Source organism: Oncorhynchus masou, chromosome 1 (assembly GCF_036934945.1).
Source record: "Oncorhynchus masou masou isolate Uvic2021 chromosome 1, UVic_Omas_1.1, whole genome shotgun sequence".
Classification (NCBI taxonomy): Eukaryota; Metazoa; Chordata; class Actinopteri; order Salmoniformes; family Salmonidae; genus Oncorhynchus; species Oncorhynchus masou.
In genome coordinates this window covers 72,110,360-72,136,559 of record NC_088212.1, presented here as the reverse complement: position 1 = coordinate 72,136,559, position 26,200 = coordinate 72,110,360, and the positions used below count along the sequence as shown (strand labels likewise).

The 26,200-nt window shown below is 43.0% G+C and overlaps 1 protein-coding gene across 5 annotated transcripts in view; it reads left to right on the top strand.

The window, feature by feature from the left end:
- LOC135550082 (liprin-beta-2-like) overlaps positions 1-24,630 on the top strand; it is a 35,904-nt gene extending 11,274 nt beyond the window's left edge. For 3 of the 5 annotated variants that reach the window (XM_064980576.1, XM_064980585.1, XM_064980593.1), the window contains 18 exons: positions 484-592; positions 803-835; positions 1,444-1,505; positions 13,865-13,940; positions 15,313-15,437; positions 15,624-15,691; positions 15,808-15,868; positions 16,016-16,057; positions 16,260-16,389; positions 17,954-18,089; positions 18,254-18,382; positions 20,393-20,543; positions 21,231-21,342; positions 21,514-21,602; positions 22,156-22,278; positions 22,436-22,561; positions 22,766-22,954; positions 23,146-24,630. In XM_064980576.1, the coding sequence (XP_064836648.1) occupies positions 484-592; positions 803-835; positions 1,444-1,505; positions 13,865-13,940; positions 15,313-15,437; positions 15,624-15,691; positions 15,808-15,868; positions 16,016-16,057; positions 16,260-16,389; positions 17,954-18,089; positions 18,254-18,382; positions 20,393-20,543; positions 21,231-21,342; positions 21,514-21,602; positions 22,156-22,278; positions 22,436-22,561; positions 22,766-22,954; positions 23,146-23,349 (1,965 nt within the window). In that variant the 3' untranslated portion in view covers positions 23,350-24,630. The remainder of the gene's footprint in view (positions 1-483; positions 593-802; positions 836-1,443; positions 1,506-13,864; positions 13,941-15,312; positions 15,438-15,623; positions 15,692-15,807; positions 15,869-16,015; positions 16,058-16,259; positions 16,390-17,953; positions 18,090-18,253; positions 18,383-20,392; positions 20,544-21,230; positions 21,343-21,513; positions 21,603-22,155; positions 22,279-22,435; positions 22,562-22,765; positions 22,955-23,145) is intronic. The other 2 variants (XM_064980559.1, XM_064980567.1) reach the window with 2 other exon arrangements.
- The last annotated feature ends 1,570 nt before the right edge of the window (positions 24,631-26,200 follow it).

Here is a 26,200-nt window from a genome sequence, read left to right as displayed (position 1 = left end):
TCACTCCCTTGCACTCTCCACCTCTCAATTTCACCTTTTCCTGAACTTCTTCATTGAGCTATTTTTTTAAAAACTTTCACTCTGGACAGACATGAATCTCCTTTTTGTTCATATGTATTTTAACTTTAATCACTGCTAGTCTAACACATTTTTGACTACATTATCAGGCTACATATGGTCATGTGGGTTGTGGATGCGTTACTATGAACTTCAGTCTGCCCTATATAAACATATAGCCTGCTCTGGAAAGATGAACCAGCCAAATCATGTAAATATCAGCTTTAGATTTGAAGCTTGAGTGTGTACTTATAAGCATTTCGCTGTACCTACTACAACATCTGCTAAACAGTTTACGCCAGCAATAAACATTGATTTGACTTAGTCTCCAACAGTTGTATGAGGATTATGTTATGTATGTATTGTCTTTCTGAGAGCATGAGTGTGTTAGCTTATGCATGCTCCTGATTCCCCCCAATCACACAGGCAGAGCTATCAGACCTCCAGCAGCTCCTGCTCAGTAAGAATGCTGAGATAGACAGCCTGCACACACAGCTCCTGGCCAGACCACTGTCCACTGAGACCTCGGAGAGAGGTAAGCACCCAAACAAACGCTTCTTCCAAACTGAGTAACTTTAATACAGGGTTTGTTCTGTAATGAAGGAGCAATGTGTCCTTTCTTAGTGACTTGTCAACAGGTTTTTGTCAATCATGGATCAATAACATGCAGCAAAAGGTGTGCCTGCCTGCGAGTGGTGTCTAACAATGGTTCTCTCTCTCCACATTGCATAATTTCCACTGTTAGAGGATATGTACAGGAGAAGGCTCAACAACAAGCGTAAGCCTTAACACTATTTAACAACTTTAACACATTGCTTTCAACCTCACCATCGTATCCCTTCCCTAAATGCACTCCTTTCACACTTTCTTGCAAACCCTGTTGTGGGGCGCCAAGAAAATCAAACCCAGGAATGGACCCTGGCTTCCTCTGTCTGGCAACATTTTAATGAGCTCACATTTCTTCAACTGAGTATATGGAATCACTGATCAGAATACAGAATTTCCACTGGGAAGGGACTCTTGATCTGTTAATGTCAGCCAACTGGTGTCCAGTACCATAACCTTGACATGGCATTGTGCTCTTGCTACTAGTGGTATACTGTAGTTGAGTGATTAAGTTTCCTTTTCAGAAGATGTCTTTTCCATTGCACATGGCTGCCTGTCAACTTTCTCTACTTCATTTCTGCTTTATTGTATGGACCTCTAGCTCATACTGTTGACTTTCCCTGGCTAGATGAGACATTTTCCATCTGAGAAGTTCTGCGCCATCTATTTTACATATGCCTAAATGGGGTAGAAAAATGAAAGATTGCAAATACATTGTCATATTATGGTATTGCATACATAGTGTAGTTGCCATCATGTACCTATGACTCCTTTCTACAGACCAGGAGCTCCAAAGGTTAAAGACGGGGATGGAGACACTGCTGGTTGCCAATGATGAAAAGGTGAGGAGGCAGCTGTCAAAGGTTACTATAAATCTATGTTTTTCTTGGTCCAGAGGTGAGATATAATTTGGCATACATCACAAAATTGAACAGTGTGATCCCATTGCTTTGTGTATATAGTTGAGTACCATTGTATACATTAAAAGCAGTGTTGGCATCCACAGCACAACCATCATTACTGTTTGGATGGCAGGGGCTGCTGGAAAGCCGACTGTGTATGTATCCACACATCAGTAGCACCACCCACAGGAATTAATAGCACAGTAGGGCTTTTGTACTCTTACAGTTGCACGCACGGGTGGAATCTTGGGTCTTTGAACAAATGTGCCTCATGCTCGCTCGCTCTCTCAGCAGCCATCCATTTTAGGCAAAGCCACAATTAATGAGTCCTGAATATGCCAGACCTAATTTTGGAGTTTGGTCCATGAAGAGAAACTAGACCAGGCCAAGGGCACTGGCACCACTTCAAATCACACACTCTGTTACCACTACTCTGATTTCCAGCTGTGCCCATGTCACACTCCACTCTTCTCAACTCTTATGTTAAAAGCATATGGAGAAAGCCATTTATAGTGCCTTGCTAAAGTATTCAGACCACTTGGATTATTTCACATTTTGTGTTAGTGGGATTCAAATCTGGCAAATAAAGTTTGATTTGATCCATGCGCCGAAAACAAGTGGGAACCTTACCGTGGAATGCTTACTTACAAGCCCTTAACCAACAGTGTAGTTCAAGCAGAAGAAAATATTTACCAAGTAGGCTAAAATATAACACAATAAGAATAACAATAATGAGGCTATATAGCGGGGTAACTATTCAGTATACAGGCTAATTGGGCGAAGTGACTATGTATAGGTAACAAACAAACAGCGAGTAGCATCAGTGTACAAGGGGGAGGGGAGTTCAAAGTAAATTGTCCTGTGGCTATTTTTATGAATTGTAAAGCGGTCTAATGGCTTGGTGGTAGAAGCTGTTCAGGGGCCTTTTGGTCCTAGACCAGTAGCAGAGAAACCAGTCTTTTACTTGGTTGACTGGAATCTCTGACAATTTTATGGGCTTTCCTCGGAGACCGCCTATTTATATGGGTCTTGGATGGCAGGAAGCTTGGCCCCAGTGATGTACTGGGATGTTCGCATTACCCTCTCTGGCGCCTTACCGAGCATTTGCTATACCAGGCGGTGATGCAACCAGTCAGGATGCTCTCGATGGTGCAGCTGTAGAACCGTTTGAGGATCTGAGGACCCATGCCAAATCTTTTCAGTCTCCTGAGTGGGAATAGGTTTAAGGTACCCTCTTCACGACTGTCTTGGTATGTTTGGACCATGCCAGTTTGTTGGTAATGTGGACACCAAGGAACTTAACTCTCGACCCGCTCCACTACAGCCCCGTTGATGTTAATGGGGGCCTGTTCAGCCCACCCTTCCCTGTAGCAAACTTAATGATGGTGTTGGCGTCGTGTTTGGCCACGCTGTCATGGGTGAACAGGGAATACAGGAGGGGTCTAAGTACACACCCATGTGGGGCCCCAGTGTTAAGGATCAGTGTGGTAGACGTGTTGTTGCCTACTCTTACCACCTGGGGGCGACCCGTCAGGAAGTCCAGGATCCAGTTGCAGAGGGAGGTGTTCAGTCCCAGAGTCCTTAGCTTGGTGATGAGCTTCAGTCAATGAACAGCATTCTCACATAGGTGTTCCTTTTGTCCAAGGGAGAAAGGGCAGTGTGGAGTGCGATTGAGATCACATACCGCCCCAACAGATTATGCAAATTGGAGTGGGTCTAGGGTGTCCGGGAGGATGCTGTTGATGTGAGCCATGACCAGCCTGTCAAAGCACTTCATGGCTACTGATGTAAGTGCCACGGGGTGGTAATCATTTAGGCAGGTTACTTTCGCTTCCTTGGGCACAGGGACTATGGTGTTCTGCTTGAAACGTATTAGACTCGTCAGGGAGAGGTTGAAAATGTCAGTGACGACAGTTGCAAGTTGGTGCACGCATGCTTTGAGTAGACTTCCTGGCAATCCGTCTGGCCCAGCTGCTTTGTGAATGTTGACCAGTTTTCTTTTTTAAAGGTTTTGTTCCCATAGGCTACCGAGAGCATTATCACATAGCCATCCAGAACAGCTGGTGCTATTGTGCAGGCTTCAGTGTTGCTTGCCTCGAAGCGAGCATAAAAAGCATGTAGCTTGTCTGGTAGGCTCGTGTCACTGGGCAGCTTGTGTTGGGATTTCCTTGTTATAGTCCGTAAAAATCCAGAAAACGCATGTCAAAAATGTTATACATTGATTTGCATTTTAATGAGGGAAATAAGACTACGTGCTCAATGGGATTGAGATCCAGAACATGGCAGAACACTGACATTCCTGTCTTGCAGAAAATCACGCGCAGAACGAGCAGTATAGCTGGTGGCATTGCCATGCTGAAGGGTCATGTCAGGATGAGCCTGCAGGAAGGGTACCACATGAGGGAGGAGGATGTCTACCCTGTAAACCACAGCACTGAGATTGCCTGCAATGACAACAAGCTCAGTCCGATGATGCTGTGACACACCGTCCCAGACCATGACAGACGCTCAACCTCCAAATCTATGCCGCTCCAGAGTACAGGCCTTGGTGTAATGCTCATTCCTTCGACGATAAACGCGAATCCGACCATCACACCTTGAGACAAAACCGAGACTCATCACTTTTTGCCAGTCCTGTCTGGTCCAGCGACGATGGATTTGTGCCTATAGGCGACATTGTTGCCGGTGATGTCTCGCGAGGACCTGCCTTACAACAGGCCTACAAGCCCTCAGTCCAGCCTCTCTCAGCCTAATGCGGACAGTCTGAGTATTGATGGAGGGATTGTCTGTTCCTGATGTACCTCGGGCAGTTGTTGCCATCATGTACCTGTCCCACAGGTGTAATGTTCAGATGTATCGATCCTGTGCAGGTGTTACACCTGGTCTGCCACTGCAAGGATGATCAGCTGTCCGTCCTGTGTCCCTGTAGCGCTGTCTTAGGCGTCTCACAGTACGGACATTGACATTTATTTCCCTTGACAACCTGCCTCCATGCAGCATGCCTGAGGCACGTTCGTGCAGATGAGCAGGGAGCCTGGGAATCTTTATTTTTGTGTTTTTCAGAGTCAGTAGAAAGGCCTCTTTAGGGTCCTAAAACTGTGACCTTAATTGATGTCAGTGTCTTAACGACCGCTCCACAGGTGCATGTTCCTTTAATTAGGCTTTGTCGTGCCTTCTTCACGACTGTCTTGGTGTGTTTGGACCATTCTAGTTTGTTGGTGATGTGGACCACAGAACTTGAAGCTCTCAACCTGCCCCTCTACATCCCTGTTGATGAGAATTGGGGTGTGCTCGGTCCACCTTTTGCTGAACGGTCCTTAGTCCTTAGTCATCTCCTTAGTCTTGGTTACGTTGAGGGATAGGTTGTTATTCTGGCACCGCCAGGTCTCTGACTTCCTCCCTCCCTATAGTCTGTCTCGTCGGTAATCAGGCCTGCCACTGTTGTGTCATCTGCAAACTTAATGATGGTGTTGGCGTTGTGACTGGCCACACAGTCGTGGGTGAACAGGAATTACAGGAGGGGACTTAGCATGCACCCCTGATGGGCTCCAGTGTTGAGGATCAGAGTGGCAGATGTGTTGCTACATACCCTCACCACCTGTGGTGGTCCGTCGAAGTCCAGGACCCAGTTGCAGATGGACGTGTTAATTTCCAGGATCCTTAGCTTAGTGATGAGATTTGAGGGTACTATGGTGTTGAACACTGTGCTGTAGTCAATGAATAGCATTCTCACGTAGGTGTTCCTTTTGTCCAAGTGGGAAAGGGCAGTGTGGATTGCAATAGAGTGCATCATCTGTGGATCTGTTTGGGCGGTATGCAAATTGGAGTGGGTCTAGCGTTTCTGGGATAATGGTGTTGATGTGAGCCATTACCAGCCTTTCAAAGCACTTCATGGCTACGGACGTGAGTGCCATGGTTCTGTAGTCATTTAGGCAAATTGCCTTAGTGTTCTTGGGCACAGGGACTATGGTGGTCTGCTTGAAACGTTGGTATTACAGACTCAATCAGGGACATGTTGAAAATGTCAGTGAAGACGCCTGCCAGTTGGTCAGCACATGCCTGGAGCACACGTCCTGGTAATCCGTCTGGCCATGTGAATGTTGACCTGTTTTTAAAGGTCTTACACACGTCAGCTATAAAGAGCGTGTTCACACAGTCGTCCATAACAGCTGATGGTCTCATGCATGCCTCAGTGTTGCATAGAAGTGATTTAGCTCATCTGGTAGGCTTGTGTCACTGAGCAGCTCATGGCTGTGCTTCCCTTTGTAGTCTGTAATAGTTTGCAAGCCCTGCCACATAAGACGAGCGTGCTTTGCCCTTTTGATGGTTGGTCGGAGGGCATAGCAGGATTTCTTGTAAGCTTCCAGGTTAGAGTCCCACACCTTGACCACACAGACGCCTCACAAGCCCTCAACTGGCAGCTTCATTAATTAAATAGTACCCGCAAAACGCCAGTCTCAACGTCAAACGTGAAGAGGTGACTCCGGGATGCTGGCCTTCTAGGCAGAGTAACAAAGAAAAAGCCATATCTCAGACTGGCCAATAAAAATAGAAGATTAAGATGGGCAGAAGAACACACTGGATAGAGGATGATTGGGGAAAAAAAGTGTTATGGTCAGACAAATCTTAGTTTGAGGTGTTCAGATCATAAAGAACATTCATGAGATGCAGAAAAAATGAAAAGATGCTGGAGGAGTGCTTGATGCCATCTGTCAAGCATGGTGGAGGCAATGTGATGGTCTGGGTGTGCTTTGGTGGCGGCAAAGGTCTGCAAGGCTGTAATTGCTGCAAATGGAGGATTCTCTGACAAAAGCAAAGTTTGAAGGACACAATCATTTCAATTAAAAATAATTATTTATAACCTTGTCAACATCTTGACTATATTTTCTATTCCTTTTGCAACTTATTTCATGCATGTTTTCATGGAAACCGACAACCTTTCTGAGTGACCCCAAACTTTTCAACGGTAGTGTATGATTTTTTTTTTCCCCAACAAGTTATGGTCAATAATATCAAAGGCTCCACTGAACTTTAACAATACAGCTGACACTATTCTTATCAATTTCCTTCAACCAATCATTGGTCATTTGTCAGGGCACTCAACATGTACTTCACTTCTCTTTAAGCATGCTGAAAGTCTGTTAACAAATTAACTTGTTATGGCTGCAATCTCCCTATCGGGATAAGTGTCATCAACAACCGCTGAATAGCATAGCGTTACATTCAATAAATATTACTACAAATATTTATATTCATGAAATCACAAGTGCAATATAGGAAAACACAGTTTAGCCTTTTGTTAATCCACCTGTCGTGTCAGATTTTGAAATTATGCTTTACAGCAAAAGCAATCCAAGCGTTTAAGTTTATCGATCGCACGACAAAACATTAAGTACACTTAGCATCAGGAAGCTTGGTCACGAAAATCAGAAAAGCAATCAAATTAATTGTTTACCTTTGATTTTCGGATGTTTTCACTCAAGAGACTCCAGTTACACAACAAATGTTCCGTTTGTTCCATGAAGATTTTTTTTTATATCCAAAATACCTCCATTTGTTTGTTGCGTTATGTTCAGAAATCCACAGTAAAGAGCGGTCACGACAACGCAGACGAAATTCCAAATAGTTTCCATAATGTCCACAGAAACATGTCAAACGTTTTTATAATCAATCCTCAGGTTGTTTTTAAAATATATAATCGATAATATATCAACCGCAAATGTCTTTCACAGTAGGAGAGGGAAAAGCAATACCTATCCAACTGAGACTTAGGAGCTGTCCGTTTACAATGGGCACCTTTTCATCCAAGCTACTCAATACTGCCCCTGCAGCGATATGAAGTTAACAGAGAAATAGCATTTTATTTGGTCAAACACAATTTCTTTACAACAGTTTGCTAAGAGCTGGCAACAAGCTTAAAGGTCCGCTGTTAGAACCAGTAAAGGCCACTTTACCACTTGGGTAGAGGAATTACTTTGGCTTCTCTCCAGGCCTGAGGACCGACTTTCCTCTAGGTTCAGATTAAAGAAATGACAGATTTGGCTATCGAGTCAGCTACCATCCTCAGTTTCCATCTAAGTTGTCAATGCCAGGAGGCTTGTCATTATTGATCGATAACAATTTTTGCACTTCTCCCACACTAAATTTACAAAATTATTATTTTTTAATGCATGAATACCATGGCTCATTGTTAGTTGATTGGCATTACCTGCCTAAGTTTGCCCACTTTGCCAATAAAGTCATTCAAATAATTCATCAAATGGTTTTTGATGAATATGCCATCTGAGTTCCTTTCCATTTATATCATTGATCTTGGCTTCATAATGCAGTTTCTTGTTCTTTTTTGAGTTTAGTCACAATTTCTCAATTTGCAGACAAACTTATTGGCCACTTGTTTCACCCCAACTCTTTCAACCATACAGTTTAAAAAAAAAATACCTTATCAATCCATGGAGCCTTAATAGTTCTAACAGTCAGTTTCTTAATTAACAGGTGCATGTTTATTAATAATTGGAAGAAGCATTTTCATAAATTCATCAAGTGAATCATGTGGATGCTCCTTATTAATCACATCAATCAATCCCATTTATTTATAAAGACCTTCGTACATCAGTTGTCACAAAGTGCTGTACAGACACCAAGCCCAAACAGCAAGCAAGGCAGGTGTAGAAGCACGGTAGCTTGGAAAAACTCCCTAGAAAGGCCAGAACCTAGGAAGAAACCTAGAGAGGAACCAGGCTATCAGGGGTGGCCAGTCCTCTTCTGGCTGTGCCAGGTGGAAATCACATCAGACCAACAAATGTATCTAACATCCACATAAGAGTCAGAGCAAAATCTTTTGTATGATCTCTTATACACTATTTTAGGACCAACCTTTGGAACTTTGGCTTTCCTGAATATAGCCAATAAATTGTGATCACTGCAACCAATGGGTACGGCTACAGCTTAACATTTGTATGTTAGCCTTATTCTAAAATTGATTAAATTGTTGTTTGTTTCCCCTCAAATGACAAAGCAAAAACCTTTTTTTTTGTATTCAGGCCCTTTACTCAGTACTTTGAAGCACATTTGACAGCAATTATAGCGTTGAGTCGTCTTGGGTATGACGCTACAAGCTTGGCATTTCTGTATTTGGGGACCTTCTGTATTTGGGGACCTTCTGCCGATCCTCTGAAGCTCTGTCAGGTTGGATGGGGAGCGTCGCTGCACAGCTATTTTCAGGTCTCTCCAGAGATGTTAGATCGGCTCTGGCTGGGCCACTCAAGGATATTGAGACTTGTTCTGAAGCCAATCCTGTGCTGTCTCAACTGTGCTTAGGTCGTTGTCCTGTTGGGAGGTGAACCTTCGCCCCAATCTGAGGTCCTGAGTTCTCTGGAGCAGGTTTTCATCAAGGATTTCTCTACTTTGCTCCAGTCAGATTTCCCTCAATGTTTTTTCTCAAATCTAAAAATAAATAAATAAATTTAATCCGTTTAAGAATAAGGAAGTAACGTCACAATGTGAAAGTCAAGGGGTCTGAATACTTTTTGAAGGCATTTGTCTCTTCTATATGTTTTTCCCTTGTATTGCTAGTGCTGTATCATCAAATAAATTATCTAAGTGAGTCTCAGAAATGGCTAATATATGAATTATCTGATATTGATTTCATAAACCTTATTTCTAAGGCTACATATATTAATATGGGCTAATTTATGTCCTTTCCTGGGTAGATTATCAGAGACATAATACTGAAAAGAGCAAACCAAGCAAGAGAAAAAAATATACATTCAGCAGTCAATTAATAAATTGAGGTGTGTGTGCTGCAGAGTTGAAACTACAAACCCATAGGCTTGGGTCTCTCATCCCTTCCAGGCTTCTGGGAGGGAAGGTGGACAATGAACCTGTCAAAGTGGATGTAAGCAACATCTCCAAGCGCTCTGGCAGCTTTCACAGCTGGGATAAGTTATTTCCTCTTCTGGCGCACAGCTTCAAGGATAGTCCCCGTGGAGGAAGATCTACAGTTGAAGTCAGAAGTTTACATGCACCTTAGCCAAATACATTTAAACTCAGTTTTTCACAGTTCCTGACATTTAATCCTAGTATAAATTCCCTGTTTTAGGTCAGTTAGGTTCACCACTTTATTTTAAGAGTGTGAAATGTCAGAATAATAGTAGTTTTTTATTTCAGCTTCTATTTCTTTCATCACATTCTCAGTGGGTCAGAAGTTTACATACACTCAATTAGGATTTAGTAGCATTGCCTTTAACATTGTTTAACTTGAGTCAAACGTCTCAGGTAACCTTCCACAAACTTCCCACAATAAGTTGCGTGAATTTTGGCCCATTCGTTCTGACAGAGCTGGTGTAACTGAGTCAGGTTTGTAGACCTCCTTGCTCGCACATGCTTTTTTAGTTCTGCCCACAAATCCTCTGTAGGATTGAGGTCAGGGCTTTGTGAAGGTCACTCCAATACCTTGACTTTGTTGTCAGTAAGCCATTTTGCCACAACTTTGGTAATATGCTTGGAGTCATTGTCCATTTGGAAGACCCATTTGTGATGTTGCCTCAATATATCTACATAATTGTCCTTCCTCATGATGCCATCAATTTTGTGAAGTGCACCAGTCCCTCCTGCAGCAAAGCACCCCCACAACATGATGCTGCCACCCCAGTGATTAACGATTGGGATGGTGTTCTTCAGCTTGCAAGCCTCCCCCTTTTTCCCCTTTTTCCTCCAAACCTAGCTATGCTCATTATGGACAACCAGTTCTATTTTTATTTTATCTGACCAGAGGACATTTCTCCAAAAAGTAACATCTTTGTCCCCATGTGCAGTTGCAAACTGTAGTCTGGCTTTTTTATGCCGGTTTTGGAGCAGTGGACTTCGTCCATGCTGAGTGGCCTTTCAGGTTATGTCGATATAGGACTTGTTTTACTGTGGATATAGATACTTTGTTCCTGTTTCCTCCATCTTCACAAGGTTTTTTGTTGTTGTTTGGGATTGATTTTCACTTTTCACACCAAAATACATTCATTGCTAGGAGACAGAGCACATCTCCTTCCTGAGCAGTATGACTGCAATGTGGCCCCATGGTGTTTATACTTGTGTACTACTGTTTGTACAGATGAAAGAGGTACCTTCAGGCGTTTAGAAATTGCTCCCAAGGATGAACCAGACTTGTGGAGGTCTACATTTTTTTTCTGTGGTCTTGGCTGATTTTCTTTTGATTTTCCCATGATGTCAAGCAAAGAGGCACTGAGTTTGAAGGTAGGCCTTGAAATACATCCACAGGTACACCTCCAATTGACTCAAATGATGTAAATTAGCCTATCAGAAGCTTCAAAAGCCATGATATAATTTTCTGGAATTTCCCAAGCTGTTTAAAGGCACAGTCAACTTAGCGTATGTAAACTTCTGACTCATTGGAATTGTGGTACAGTGAAATAATCTGCCTGTAAACAATTGTTGGACAATACTAGTTTAACAAGAAATTTGTGGAGTGGTTAAAAAACACGTTTTAATGACTCCAACCTAAGTGAATGTAAACTTCTGACTTCAATTGAATGTTCCTCTCAAGTTCTTGGCTCTTTCCAGAACGGCTACCTTGTTCTTGAACCTTAGGAACTTGACCACTATTGGCCTCGGCCGGTAGTGGGTTTTCCAGTCCCGTGGGCCTCAATGTGGTCCATCTTCAATTTCTCAGAGATCATTTCCCTCACTTTGTCCTCAGGCTCCGCCCAGGTCTCGTGGAGATTCTGCAATTCTGCCCACAACCATGTAGTTCCGCCTTGATATATTGATTTATCCATCATTGTTATCATGGATTCACACACAGAACTGTCCTCTCTCAAGGACTTACAGACTGCCTTCATCTTGCCGTTCTCCTGTTTCAACTCATCGAGCTGAACCTGGGAGAACTGCAACCTGTTCTTCAGGTCCTGGACCGGTTGACCATTTTATTAGTTGAATCCACCAGTATTTTGACAAAACACAACTCTATTATCTTGCTGTAACATCTGCTTTTAGAACTATTTTTGTTTGTTTTAAAAGATACTTCACGTGTGATAGACACCACTGTCCTCAACGGTACTCCCACCTGCTTTGGTCTTTGTCATGGTAGCTAGCAACGTAGGCTACGCTGTTCCTCCTCACAGTTCCAGACAAGGCAGGTCACAGGGAAGATTCAACATGACAAACAGCAGGGATCTCGACAGCCACAAACCCGGGACAATCCTCTGTCCCAGCCGCAATGGCTAATTGCATCGCGGGACTGCATTCAAGCCCTCAAGGAATACACAGCTGGCTTGATAGGCAGCTAGGTAAATAGAACTTCAGACCCGGCCTTAGTTGGCAGGATCACTGGACAGAGACTAGCAGTCCCAGCAACTGATGCCAACAGCATTGTGAGATCCAAACTAAAATGTTAGCTAGCTAATAGAACTTTCTAATACACTTTCAAAACAACAAATCGAATCAAATTTTATTTGTCACATACACATGGTGAGCAGATGTTAATGCGAGTGTAGCAATGCTTCTAGTTCTGACAATGCAGTAATAACCAATGAGTAATCTAACATAACAATTTCACAACAACTACCTTATACACGCAAGTGTAAATGAATGAATATGCGCATAAAAATATATGAATGAGTGATGGTAGAGAACGGCATAGGCAAGATGTAGTAGATGGTATCGAGTACAGTGTGTGTATATATGAGATGAGTAATGTAGGGTATGTAAACATATTAAGTGGCATTGTTTAAAGTGGCTAGTGATAAAAACAATTACATAATTTTTTCCATTATTAAAGTGGTTGGAGTGGAGTCAGTATGTTGGCAGCAGCCACTCAATGTTAGTGGTGGCTGTTTAACAGTCTGATGACCTTGAGATAGACGCTGTTTTTAGTCTCTCTGCCCTTGCTTTGATGCACCTGTACTGACCTCGCCTTCTACATGATAACGGGGTGAACGGGCAGTGGCTCGGGTTGTTGTCCTTGATGAACTGTATGGCCTTCCTGTGACATTGGGTGGTGTAGGTGTCCTGGAGGGCAGGTAGTTTGCCCCCGGTGATGCGTTGTGCAGACCTCACTACCCTCTGGAGAGCCTTACGGTTGTGGGCGGAGCATTTGCTGTACCAGGAGGTGATACAGCCCGACAGGATGCTCTCGATTGTGCATCTAAAAGTTTGCGCGCTTTTGGTGACGAGCGCTGCTGCCCCATCTTCACCATGCTGTCTGTGTGGGTGGACCATTTCAATTTGTCCGTGATGTGTACCCCTGAGGAACTTAACTTACTACCCTCTCCACTACTGACCCGTCGATGTGGATGGGGGTGCTCCCTCTGCTGTTTCCTGAAGTCATCTCCTTTGTATTGTTGACATTGAGTGTGAGGTTATTTTCCTGACACCACACTCCTAGGGCCCTCAATTCCTCCCTTTATGCCATCTCGTCGTTGTTGGTAATCAAGCCTACCACTGTAGTGTCGCCTGCAAACCTTATGATTGAGTTGGAGGTGTGCATGCCCACGCTGTTGTGGGTGAACAGGAAGTACAGGAGAGGGCTCAGAACGTACCCTTGTAGGCCCCCAGTGTTGAGGATCAGCAGGGTGGAGATGTTGTTACCTACCCTCACCACCTGGGGGGCGGCTCGTCAGGAAGTCCAGTACCCAGTTGCACAGGTCGAGATCCAGGTCGAGATCCAGCTAGAGTTTGGAGGGTACCATGGTGTAAAATGCTGAGCTGTAGTCGATGAACAGCATTCTCACATAGGTATTCCTCTTGTCCAGATGGGTTAGGGCAGTGGGCAGTGTGGTTGCGATTGCGTCGTCTGTGGGCCTATTGGGGTGGTAAGCAAATTGGAGTGGGTCTAGGGTGTCAGGTAGGGTGGAGGTGATATGGTCCTTGACTCGTCTCTCAAAGCACTTCATGATGATGGAAGTGAGTGCTATGGGGGGGGTGTAGTTGTTTAGCTCAGTTACCTTAGCTTTCTTGGGAACACAACTGAGCTCTCCCTCGTTTCGTGTTCAAGAGGAAGTGACAATGGTTATTGCAAATTAATTGACAAATATGTCATAATTCAGCTTTGCAAAGCTCTTAGATTTACACTAAACTCACAGCTGTAATCGATGCCAAAGGATTTTCTAACATGGTTCGACTCGGGGAGCTGAACACTTATACAACAATGTTTACTTATTACATTTTTTTCCACTTTGGCATTTAGTGTTCTGTGTAGATTGACAATTTAAATTAATTTTAAACCCACGTATCACAAAATGTGAAGAACTACTTTGCAGGTACTGTATGGATTCATCTCCCTGTTACAGGACCGGCGTATTGAGGAGCTCACACTGCTCTTAGTCCAGTGCAGACAGTTCAGAGATGTTGTGACTCCAAGACAAGGTACCAACCTCCCCTAACATACATTGTACTACTCTAGATATTGATTGATTTAATGAAAAGCCACCAAAGAGAAAAACATTCCTTACATTCAAATGTACAGTGGGGCAAAAAGTATTTAGTCAGCCACCAATTGTGCAAGTTCTCCCACTTAAAAAGATGAGAGGCCTGTAATTTTCATCATAGGTACACTTCAAATATGACAGACAAAATGAGGGAAAAAAATCCAGAAAATCACATTGTAAGATTTTTTAATGAATTTGTTTGCAAATTATGGTGGAAAATAAACTTTTGTCATTGACCAAATACTTATCTCAATACTTTGTTATATACCCTTTGTTGGCAATGACAGAGGTCAAACGTTTTCTGTAAGTTTTCACACACTGTTGCTGGTATTTTGGCCCATTCCTCCATGCAGATCTCCTCTAGAGCAGTGATGTTTTGGGGCTGTTGCTGGGCAACACGGACTTTCAACTCCCTCCAAAGATGTTCTATGGGGTTGAGATCTGGAGACTGGCTAGGCCACTCCAGGACCTTGATATGCTTCTTACGAACCCACTCCTTCGTTGCCTGGGTGGTGTGTTTGGGATCATTGTCATGCTGAAAGACCCAGCCACGTTTCATCTTCAATGCCCTTGCTGATGGTAGGCTTTGTTACTTTGGTCCCAGCTCTCTGCAGGTCATTCACTAGGTCCCCTGTGTGGTTCTGGGATTTTTGCTCACCGTTCTTGTGATCATTTTGACCTCACGGGGTGAGATCTTGCGTGGAGCTCCAGATCGAGGGATTTCCTAAGCTCCAGATCTTCCATTTCCTAATAATTGCTCCCACAGTTGATTTCTTCAAACCAAGGTGCTAACCTATTGCAGATTCAGTCTTCCCAGCCTGGTGCAGGTCTACAATTTTGTTTCTGGTGTCCTTTGACAGCTCTTTGGTCTTGGCCATAGTGGAGTTTGGAGTGTGACTGTTTGAGGTTGTGGACAGGTGTCTTTTATTCTGATAACAAGTTCAAACAGGTGCCATTAATACAGGTAACGAGTGGAGGACAGAGGAGCCTCTTAAAGAAGTAGTTACAGGTCTGTGAGAGCCAGAAATCTTGCTTGTTTGTAGGTGACCAAATACTTATTTTCCACCATCATTTGCAAATAAATTCATTAAATCTTACAATGTGATTTTCTGGATTTTTTTCTCATTTTGTTTGTCATAGGTACACTTCAACTATGATGAAAATTACAGGCCTCATCATTTTAAGTGGGAGAACTTGCACAATTGGTGGCTGACTAAATACTTTTTGCCCCACTGTATAATGAACTAGAGAAAGCAGAACATTTCCATTACTCATGATGGTATGAAGCAATGACACTGTTTATTTGATAGCTCCACCCACTATCCTCTCAATATCCAATGAGAGTACTCCATCGAGCAGCAGTGAGGAACGGGAGCATGGAGTGGTGATGAGGACAGTTCCTTCCAGTGTACTCCCTGAGAACAAAAAGACTGAGGTGGGTCAGAGGAAGGGGAATGTTCAGATAGGGGGAAAAATTGTTTTCTCATCCCCAAGCATACACTGACAATGGTGGTTCAGAAGCCTCATTGTCCCAAGTCTTCTGACTGTTGAACTAGAGGTTATGGCACTACCGTCATATTCCTCACTCCCTGTCCTCATCTCCGTCTCTCCTCTGGTCCAGATGTCCTTCAGCAGTTCATCCCCACAGCTCGTGTCCCACCTGCCAGCCCAGAAGGAAAGAGAACTCTGGTGAGACTGGGAATAGAATGCCTTTTCTGGGACTTCTTTAAGAGCTCTATGGTGCTGCACTAACCAATATAATTCATTGTAAATTGAATAATCAGATGATAATATATTTTTATCAGGACACATCCCCGACTTGTATCAAGCAGTATGGACAACCTACAGAATGGATCTTCATCGAAGGTAGTGGGGACATTTTCACTTGACACCATTTACTGCCCAGAGTGAGAATATCTGTCTAAAAAGGTCATTACACTTTTCTCCCCAATCTGTATCACAGCACTGATTCCTTGTCATCTAATGACTGTTCTTCACCTTTCCTACCTCTAGCATATAGTGGTGATTCCTGTAGAGGCTGAAGTGTCTACTGAGGTATTATTACTGTGAACAAAACTCTTCATTTTCATATCTAACCATTACTATTCTTTATTGTGTTTGGGTCACACTTCTGACCACATGATTATTTTGTGTTTTGTCAATTAGAATTTTATAGAAAATAAATTAATTAATCAAAAGTAACATAAAACATTTTCTATTGGTCTAATTGTTTCATTAGTCTGTGTTTGTTCTGCAGAATAGGCCTGTAGATAACCGATGCCAGACCCTGCCGGTGAAGGCCTCCTTCCCAGAGCATATTGGAGAAGGAGAGTGCAGTGAGACACAGAGCCAGAGGTCTCCAGAGGGGAGTGAAGACGGAGACTCAAGTAAGCCTAAAGAAGCATTAACCCCCCCCCCACCACCCACACACACACACACACACACACACACACACACACACACACACACTGTCTATTAGTGCTTCAGACACCTTCACCTCAGAATATACTTAGGTTTCACTGTATCTTATGTTGCATGGCGGACAGACCTGCTCTGAGAAACCATATCTGCTTAGTTCTGGCCCCTTCTACAACACAGAGCACAAATCCCCAGATAGCTGATCATACCAAGACCTGGTCCTCCCTTTTGAGACCAGGCAAATACACAGATCAGTGGCTTGTGGCACTTTGATCAAAGCCAAACAGCGGCGAGGCCCCAGCCGGAGCAAAGGTTTTCAGGGATATTCCTGACTGCCTGACATATACCATGTTCACAACCCCACCCTTTTTCTGGTCAACCACACTGAACCCAACCCCATCCTCTCTCTCACAGACCACACTTACACCCAATTCCACCTTCTCTTTTTAAATGACCACGGTCCACACAACCCCACCCCCTCTCATGGACCACACTCTCCTCAACTCCACCCTGGACTTTGGAGTGGCAGGAATCAAGTCCATGAGTATATGATCCTCCCACAAAATTAATCTATATTGGCCTCCCAGCTGTAACTGGTGCCATATTATGGATGCAGTGGTGGGATTTTGTGCTGTACACATAAACAGGCACAGGCCCAGCAGCTGGAACCCCTTTCTATGTGCTCTCACTCCTTTTGGGTTGTTCGGTTAGTGCCAAAGGCCTCCAATACAAACATGAGAAAGCAAAGCTCTACCAATCCCCTAGTGGGCCTATCAGTGAGTCTTACTGGGGTTCGACACATATCAAAAAATACATTACAGACAAAATAGTTTACAATTGACATTTACATCACGTTAATGCTTTTCGGTGCGTGTGCATCTATCAGTTACATACATGTCTGTACATGCACAAGTAGGTCACATGGGGGAGAGAAGTTGTGCCGTGAGATGTTGCTTAATATTTTTTTTTTTTGTGCTCATACGATGGAAGGGAGTCATGCATTCATGGCTCATGGTATAATGCTGTACATTTCCTTTAACTTGTTCTGGACCTGGGGACTAGGAAAATGTCTGTCAGGGTAAATGTGTGTGTCAGTGCTCTGTGTAAGATGACAGCATACAATTTGGAATTTCCAATACATTCATGTTCCTTATATTTCAGATATGTACACGTAGGGTGTCCATGGCACTAGTCTGAGTTAATTAACATGTTTGTGCTAGTTCTCTTCACAGGCTATTGGCAATAAACATAATTCAGTCATTAAGATTCAAGTCTTTTTGAAGGTTCACCGCCTGTATGAAACTTTTTTTCACCAAGATAACATCAGCTATTGGTTTTGCAGTCCTGGAAAGAAATACATTTTTTGAACCAGTTGATTGTTTTTATTCTTGCATTGCACATTTTCAAAAGAAACTCAAATTAAAGCTTAACCAGAACCTTTGCCCAGATGTAAAACTTCTGATTTTAAATGTTTCAATGGTAGATACACAACTAGAAAATAATTTTTGTTGATCTTTCCCCCCCTTCTTACAGGAAAGACAGAGAAAATGGACGACACCTCATCCTCTGATCTTTCACCCCAGTCTTCAGGGGCGGAGTCAGGTCAACGGACTATTGGCTCACCAGAACACTTGAAGAACAATAACAGTATCAGAAAGCTCTGGGGAAAGTGAGTGGTATATATTCTTTAAATATATTTTTTAAATAAAATATATACAGTAGATTGAGCATATACCTCACCTAAAATGGCAAGTTTAGGAATGTGAATGACGCCCAAGTCTTGAATATTATGTACAGTATGTCTATGAAATCAAATACGGTCCTCTCCTCCAGGATCAGACGGACCCAGTCAGGGGGTCTACAGGGGGAGGACCTGGAACCAAACCAGTTTAGGAGAGGGGGGCTGCGTGCCACAGCGGGGCCAAGACTGACCCGGACCCCTGAGTCTGGCAGCACTGTTCGGTAAGACTGGATTTGGGGATAACTCCTTGACACCACCTAATTCCCCAATAGATTATTGGCATGAACGAACAATGTAGTAACATTTCAACTAACCTTAACACTTATTCTAAACCTAACCGTAACCTTAGCAAACAGTTGCTTATCAACAGATGACTTTTTGATAGTATGACCATCTATACAAATAAAGTGTGACCAACTGCCTCGATTTGGTCTTATGTATAACAATTTGATGTTTTTTTACATGACATAGAAATAGCATGAAGTGAACCAGTTAACACCAATACACCCATGCATTTAATATATATAAATCTAGAATACCAGGGAATTAAAAGAAGAAAAAAAAGCAGCTTTCTAAACAATGATTTTTGCTCAGTTTCTAGCTTGTTAGGTGTAAACGGCACAGTGAAATGGTTACCTGTATAGTGGAGTCTTTTGTTGAGACATGTAGCTAGCTAAACAATGAACCATAATCCCAACTCATAACATTACTATCCAGCATGAATCTACAGGTAGCGAAAGCTAACAAATGTGCTAAGTTCAATGTTAGCTAGTCCATAACTAGCAATGTAAATAGCTCTGAAATATGAAAACATTACTACACAGATCATACACACAATGTTAGCTAGCTAGCTAACAGTACCCTTTAACGGGCAATGAAAAAGACGTTTTAACAAAATTAGAAATGTAGAATATCTGAAAATGTAGCTTGCTAGACTCTCTTACCCATATACATGGATGAATGTTTCTCCCTCTTTGTCACAAATGCCATGGTTGCCCTTAGTTTGAAAATGTAATCCAGACAGGTGTTTTATTCAACAGCCTTCCTTGTTCTCTTTGGCTCCCTTTGCATTTGCAATCAAACGCCATCTCCTTAGCTATCATATTCTGCTTCCACCAGGCATTCCACTGATTTCAAAACTCGGTCCTCCAGAAAGTGGAGAGCCTTAGCGACACTTGGTCCTCCAGAAAGTGGAGAGCCTTAGCGACACTCGGTCCTCCAGAAAGTGGAGAGCCTTAGCGACACTCGGTCCTCCAGGAAGTGGAGAGCCTAAGCGACACTCGGTCCTCCAGAAAGTGGAGAGCCTTAGCGACACTCGGTCCTCCAGAAAGTGGAGAGCCTTAGCGACACTCGGTCCTCCAGGAAGTGGAGAGCCTAAGCGACACTCGGTCCTCCAGGAAGTGGAGAGCCTAAGCGACACTCGGTCCTCCAGAAAGTGGAGAGCCTTAGCGACACTTGTGCAGATTTTTGTGATATCTTTCAAAAGGCCACTTTAGAAAGGATTACCTAGACATATTTAGCAGCTTATGTTATAGACAGAAGAGTGCTACGTGACAGCACAATCTGAAATCATCTCTCAGCATTTCCAGCCCAACCATTCTCTCAGCCAATCATGGCTAGCGGCAGGTAGCCTGGCGGGTAGGAGCGTTAGGCCAGTAACCAAAAGGTTGCTGTATTGAATCCCGAGCTGAAGAGGTAAACATTCCGAAGCTCCGAAGATGTGGATTTAATCAGCCCTCTGCACCTCTCTGATTCATAGAGTTGGTTATATGTGGAAGACACATTTCAGTTGAGTGCATTCAGTTGTACAACTGACTAGGTATCCCCCTTTACTGTCTTTTCCATGGTTAAACCAACTCGGCTTGCAATTTAACAAAAACATTATTTTTTTTTACAGACGGCATACAAGTTTGTTTTTAAGGCACATGAAAGTTTACATGTCCCAGAAGGCATTTCTGCCAAAAAATGCTTTTGATAAGAAAATATATAAATTACATTCAAATACCTCTCCTGTGAAGTAGTGACATTACGAGGTATGTCTAGTTTCCTGAAATTAGTCACATGTTTGCTACTGCACCTGTTTCAATATAGGGCGTACTGTTCATATCGTATAGATGTTGAATAGGCCATATACAATATATGTAGACAGAGAACCTTGTTTTGCTTATATCAGTGTTCTCTCTCTCTCTCTCAAGCATTCTTAATCTAACTTCTCTCATTCTGTCTATCAGGGATATGAACACACCATTCAACCAGTGGACCAGAGAGCAGGTGTGTGGTTGGCTGGAGGACTATGGTCTGGGCCAGTATGTCAACCTGACCCGGCAGTGGGTCGACAACGGACAGACGCTCCTGTCCGCAAGGCCACAGGACTTTGAGAAGGTCAGCTGTACATAGTCTATCTGTAAATAGCCCACCCAATCTTACCTACCTCATCCCCATACTGTTTTTATTTTATTTATTTTCTGCTCTTTTGCACACCAGTATCTCTACTTGCACATCATCATCTGCTCATTTATCACACCAGTGTTAATCTGCTAAATTGTAATCATTTGCTCCTATGGCCTATTTATTGCCTACCTCCTCATGCCTTTTGCACACAATGTATATAGACGTTCTTTTTAATACTGTGTCATTGACTTGTTTATTGTGTTATTGGCTTGTTTATTGTTTACTCCGTGTGTAACTCTGTTGTTGTCTGTGTCACACTGCTTTGCAGTTGCAAATGCGAACTTGTTCTCAACTAGCCTACCTGGTGAAATAAATGAAATACAACATTTTAAAATATTGAAGGAGAGAGTTGCTACTCTGTACTTAAAAACATACAGAATGGTTGCTTGTATGGTGTCTATATTAGGACAGCCTCAGGGTCACAAGTAGGTTGTCAGTCACTCAGAACCCTTCAGTCTCCGCAGGTTTCATATGGACTCTGCGTTGTCATAATACTCTCTGGAGAACATGTAGCACTGCAGGAATCAGGTTCATGTTCTGAACATATAAACATTGATTGGTAAAACCTTGCATGTGTTTGAGAACTTTATTTTAATGTACATTTTTCTGTGTCCACAGGAAATGGGTATCAATCACCCCCTACACAGGAAGAAACTACAGCTGGCTCTAAGGGGGTTCAGTACTAAAGCCCTGGAGAAGTCCTGTGAACTTAACCACATCTGGGTTACACGTACGTCTACAACTTTAAACTGTACTATTAAAATCTACTATATTCAGATATGACCAGAAATGTGATATTTGAGATGCACAATGAGTCAACTGCATTGTCTGTAGGATATTTTGCTGGAAAATGGTCCTTGTTTCAAAGGAAGTTAAAATGGTTAACTCTGGTCACATGCAGGGTGGTTGGATGACATAGGCCTTCCTCAGTACAAGGACCAGTTCCATGAGGGGCGAGTGGATGGCAGGATGCTTCAGTATCTCACCGTGGTAAGGCTAAACAATGATATCTTTTTAAGTGAATCGTACAAGAAATGTTGAGTGTAAATGCTCTCATTTGATATCACCATTTAATATAAAAGGGTTCCCATACAGTGAATATGCTCTAGCTTTCCTACTGAACTACAGTGAATACGCCCTAGCTTTCCTACTGAACTACAGGGCATACGCCCTAGCTTTCCTACTGAACTACAGGGCATACGCCCTAGCTTTCCTACTGAACTACAGGGCATACGCCCTAGCTTTCCTACTGAACTACAGTGAATACGCCCTAGCTTTCCTACTGAACTACAGTGAATACGCCCTAGCTTTCCTACTGAACTACAGGGAATACGCCCTAGCTTTCCTACTGAACTACAGTGAATACGCCCTAGCTTTCCTACTGAACTACAGTGAATACGCCCTAGCTTTCCTACTGAACTACAGTGAATACGCCCTAGCTTTCCTACTGAACTACAGTGAATACGCCCTAGCTTTCCTACTGAACTACAGGGCATACGCCCTAGCTTTCCTACTGAACTACAGTATCTAAACTGTTTCCCAGAATGACCTGCTTTTCCTGAAGGTGACCAGTCAGCTTCATCACCTCAGTATAAAGTGTGCTATCCACGTCCTCCACGTCAACAAGTTCAACCCCCACTGCCTCCGACGAAGGCCCGGAGAGGAGGTGAGAGGGTGGGAACCCTGAGGTGGGGGGAGGAGGGAAATGAGTGACTGAGGGGAAAAGTTGGAATGATGGATGAGAAATTAGTTAAGATTTGCTTAACGATAAGATTTTACTGCTCAGTGGAGGAACTGTCTCATTTCGCTCTCTCCCTGGTCAGAGGAACCCCTCTCCCTCAGAGGTGATCCAATGGTCCAACCATCGTGTGATGGAGTGGCTTCGGGCGGTGGACCTGGCTGAGTATGCACCCAACCTACGGGGCAGTGGGGTCCATGGAGGTCTCATTGTGAGTGGACTGCACCTCAGAACCATGCATGCGTCCCAATTCCCCAAACCTTTCTGAAGTGTACAGCTGCACCCCCCCCCCCCCCCGTCATCTGCAGGAACACACTTTTTGGAAGAAGACAGGAGAATCTGGATGCAGCACTTTTAAATGGTTGTGTTCCTACCTGAGTGAGCTCCAGCCCTGTCCTCTACCCCTGTACTTTAGATTCTGGAGCTGCGGTTCAGCTCTGAGACCCTGGCCATGCTCCTGAACATCCCCCCTCAGAAGACCCTGCTCCGCCGCCACCTGGCCACCGCCTTCACCGCCCTGGTGGGGACGCAGGCCTCTCTGGAGAAACGGGAGTATGCCAACGCCACCGGCCATGCACCCCTCACTACCGCCGCCAAAGTCCGGGTACGACTGCTGTGTCCATGGAAGAGGGCCTGTGATTACCCTGTAATGTGCTGTGAATACTCTGTACATGTAATGACATCTGCCTAATTTTATATTGAGTTTTAGAAATAATACACAGTAGTTATTGTTCAATGTACTTACTGTGTACAGAGGACCCTAGCTTAAGCTCTTGTCTTCCTGTATTATTTCAGCCCAAGAAGCTTGGTTTCACCCACTTCAGTCACCTGAGGAAGAGGAGGCCGGATGACTTGGCGGACTACATCTGCCCGATAGACAGTGGGGGCCTTTCAGCCATGAATGGGGTTTCCCACCGGCCGTACGCAGGGGTCCGTGGCCTCAGCCCCATCCTGGACAGAGCGCCAGAGAGGCGGGAGCAGGTGGGGCCCAAAAGCTGACACTGACACTCCCCTCAGCCAATGACTGCAAATCTTATGGCTTTTAACCCTGACCCACATGTCTATGTAAACACGCCCCCACTCTCCCTGAATCAAGGTGCTGATTTTGTGATTTGGGGGAAATTCTAACGCATTGATTTTATCACCAAATGGTTATTTGCTGGACAAGCTACAGTGTGTGTGCATATAATGATGTGGATGTACTCATTGGGTATTAGCTGGACATCCTGTATGATAATTATCTGGATTTACTTACTTATTTACTGGATATGCTTATCAAGTAATTGACCTGGATATGTTGAAATCATGACTGACCTGACCGGCTAAATGAGGATTCATAATGTTACGGTTGTATAATGGTTCCCTTTGAAAGCTGCTCTCTGCATTCCTGGAAAAATGAGATGGATTCAACTGTCTTCTGCCATTGCTTCAGAACATGACCCCTATGTTTCCCTGACCATTGTAGCCTTCCTCCTTACCTTGCTGGATTTAGGGGAGCTTAGCTATCAATGGCCTTTCTTGAGTTATGGTACAATGTACAAAAATGAATACCAATTGTATAAGCTTGTTTGATTTTATTTTGTGTTATATTTAATAACTGTACAAATTCATAAAATATAAGGTGCTGTCATGATAATTCAGGTTTGCACACAATACCCAACTCGGTTAGCCTATAATTATATATTGAAAATAAAAATAATTTGCAGGTGCTTGCTTTTTGTATGCTGCATGTTTGATAGTTTAGTTTAGTCCTACATGCATTATTTATAGTGGTGATAGGGGTACTGGCCAAACTGAACAATGTTGACTCTTTGAAGCAAAGTGCTCTTGCTGACTCCACTATAACACACATCATGGATTATAGACAATCATAATGCTACAGCAGCTTCAAATAATTACTCCATCAATGCACACCTGAATTTACAGCATTGTTACATGTATACTATCATGTGACTGTTAAGCCATGAATTCAGATTGCTGATTAATGTTCCATCAGGCATCGACTGAGGACAGTTCTGTCTCCAACTCAGACTCTGAGAACAACCTAGTGAGTTTCAGCATTGTTTTTCAGAGAACAGAAGATATGATATTTATCATACAGTATGTAATTTTCCCTCATGGTGTTTGTGACGCTATGGCTCAAGTTACAATGCTACAGTAGGTGGAGTATAATTCCGTATGTTGGACGACTGTTGCATACCATGCTCCTCTCCATATTGTTGCAACATTATGGTCTTCATTGTATCCTCAGGTCCATCATTAAAGTCATGCGTTAACGTCTGTATAGTCTACATATGTGTTATTCCAGTGTAAAGAGGCAACGCTGTGACCAGATTCTGCTTTGGAAGTTGTGAGAAGCAAAACTCAAACCAGCAGAAAGCCCTCTGTGTGATCACCCTCGTGAAGATCAGAAGTGGAGGATGGTTCTGAACCATTTATTCAGCTATGATAGAGGGAAATCGGTGTCTATAAAAACATATATATACAGTGGATCAACGCAACTTCTTTGATCAAAAATGTTATTCCGTTACGGAAGTCACTCAATTTCATCCTTATGTCAAAAATGAAAACATCAAAAAAGGCAGATGTATCCAACAGTCGGATTGGAAGAACAAAACATGAATGACCAGTTCAGACACTATTAGAGTGCCAACATCTTAAAGTACAAACAGGATGACCGTATGTTATCTTTATTGGGAAAGAAGTGCATAAAATGAATAGGAAAACATTCAACAATCTACATTAGGACTTCTCTTGCATTTCATAATTAGTAGTTGGAGGAATGTCACGTGATTTACCAAACTTCAGACAATCATCTCACGCCTCTACTTGTCCACGACTGATTTTGTAGACATAGCAGCAAAAGTTATTCTTCGTCTGTTCAAAGTGAGCAATTATATCCCTGTCAAAGAATAGTTCATTTCTGTCTGAAACAAGAAAAGAGGAAAAAAGTAAGTCCTGTGATCTGTATGATTGGTCTAGCACTGCCCTCTACTGGTTTAAAAAGGCAAGGACATGTCTCAGCATTGGGATCCCTTTCTATTTGAGTTTTATAGAATTTAACAAGGAAGGAGTGATAACCCTGTTAAACAAGTATTTTACATGAAAGGCTCAGTGTAAAGGTACATGTTTCCACCTTTTTTAATTCTCATTAGAATCCATATAATATACATTGTCTATATCAAGTGTTTGACCTCGTTTCCTGGTTAGTATCTGCATAACTCAAAGACCTATGCAGTTCTGTGTAGATGCAATGCGTTCTATTTGCTGTCTACTTTACTAGTGCGGCACCAATCGTCAACCTAATTCATTACCACTTCTGTGTAAGTGGATATGGAGAGAAAGACCTAGAATGCATGTTGTGGATGAATTACTGTCTATGGTACATTTTCTTTCTCTTTCTCCTCTCTCTCTCTCGCATTAGTTTACATCAGTTTCATTGACCATCAAGGATCTCAAAATAAAATGCCTCACATTTCCAGTATACATGAACCAGAATATTGTTGATGAAGGTACAGAACCAGACTAGGGTTATATGACAATACATGCGAGTAGCCTGTATCCTGGCTACATTACCAACCGAGCTGATCATAATACCAGGGTCAGCTAATTATCCCCATCCTCCTATGGGTTCATTCAACCCCCACCTCTTCCCTCAACCTCTTACCCAGGTTATCTGGTGAAATAACGGTTAATAATGAATGGCATATCAACCATCTCTGCTGCAACCAAAGAGATAGCTAGAGGACTCATCTTTGTATCTGTGCCATAATAGCATCTGTGACAGCATAGGCAGTGACATTGAGGCAATCTCCATTTTGAAGTAGTCAATTTTCTTCTTTATGATTGG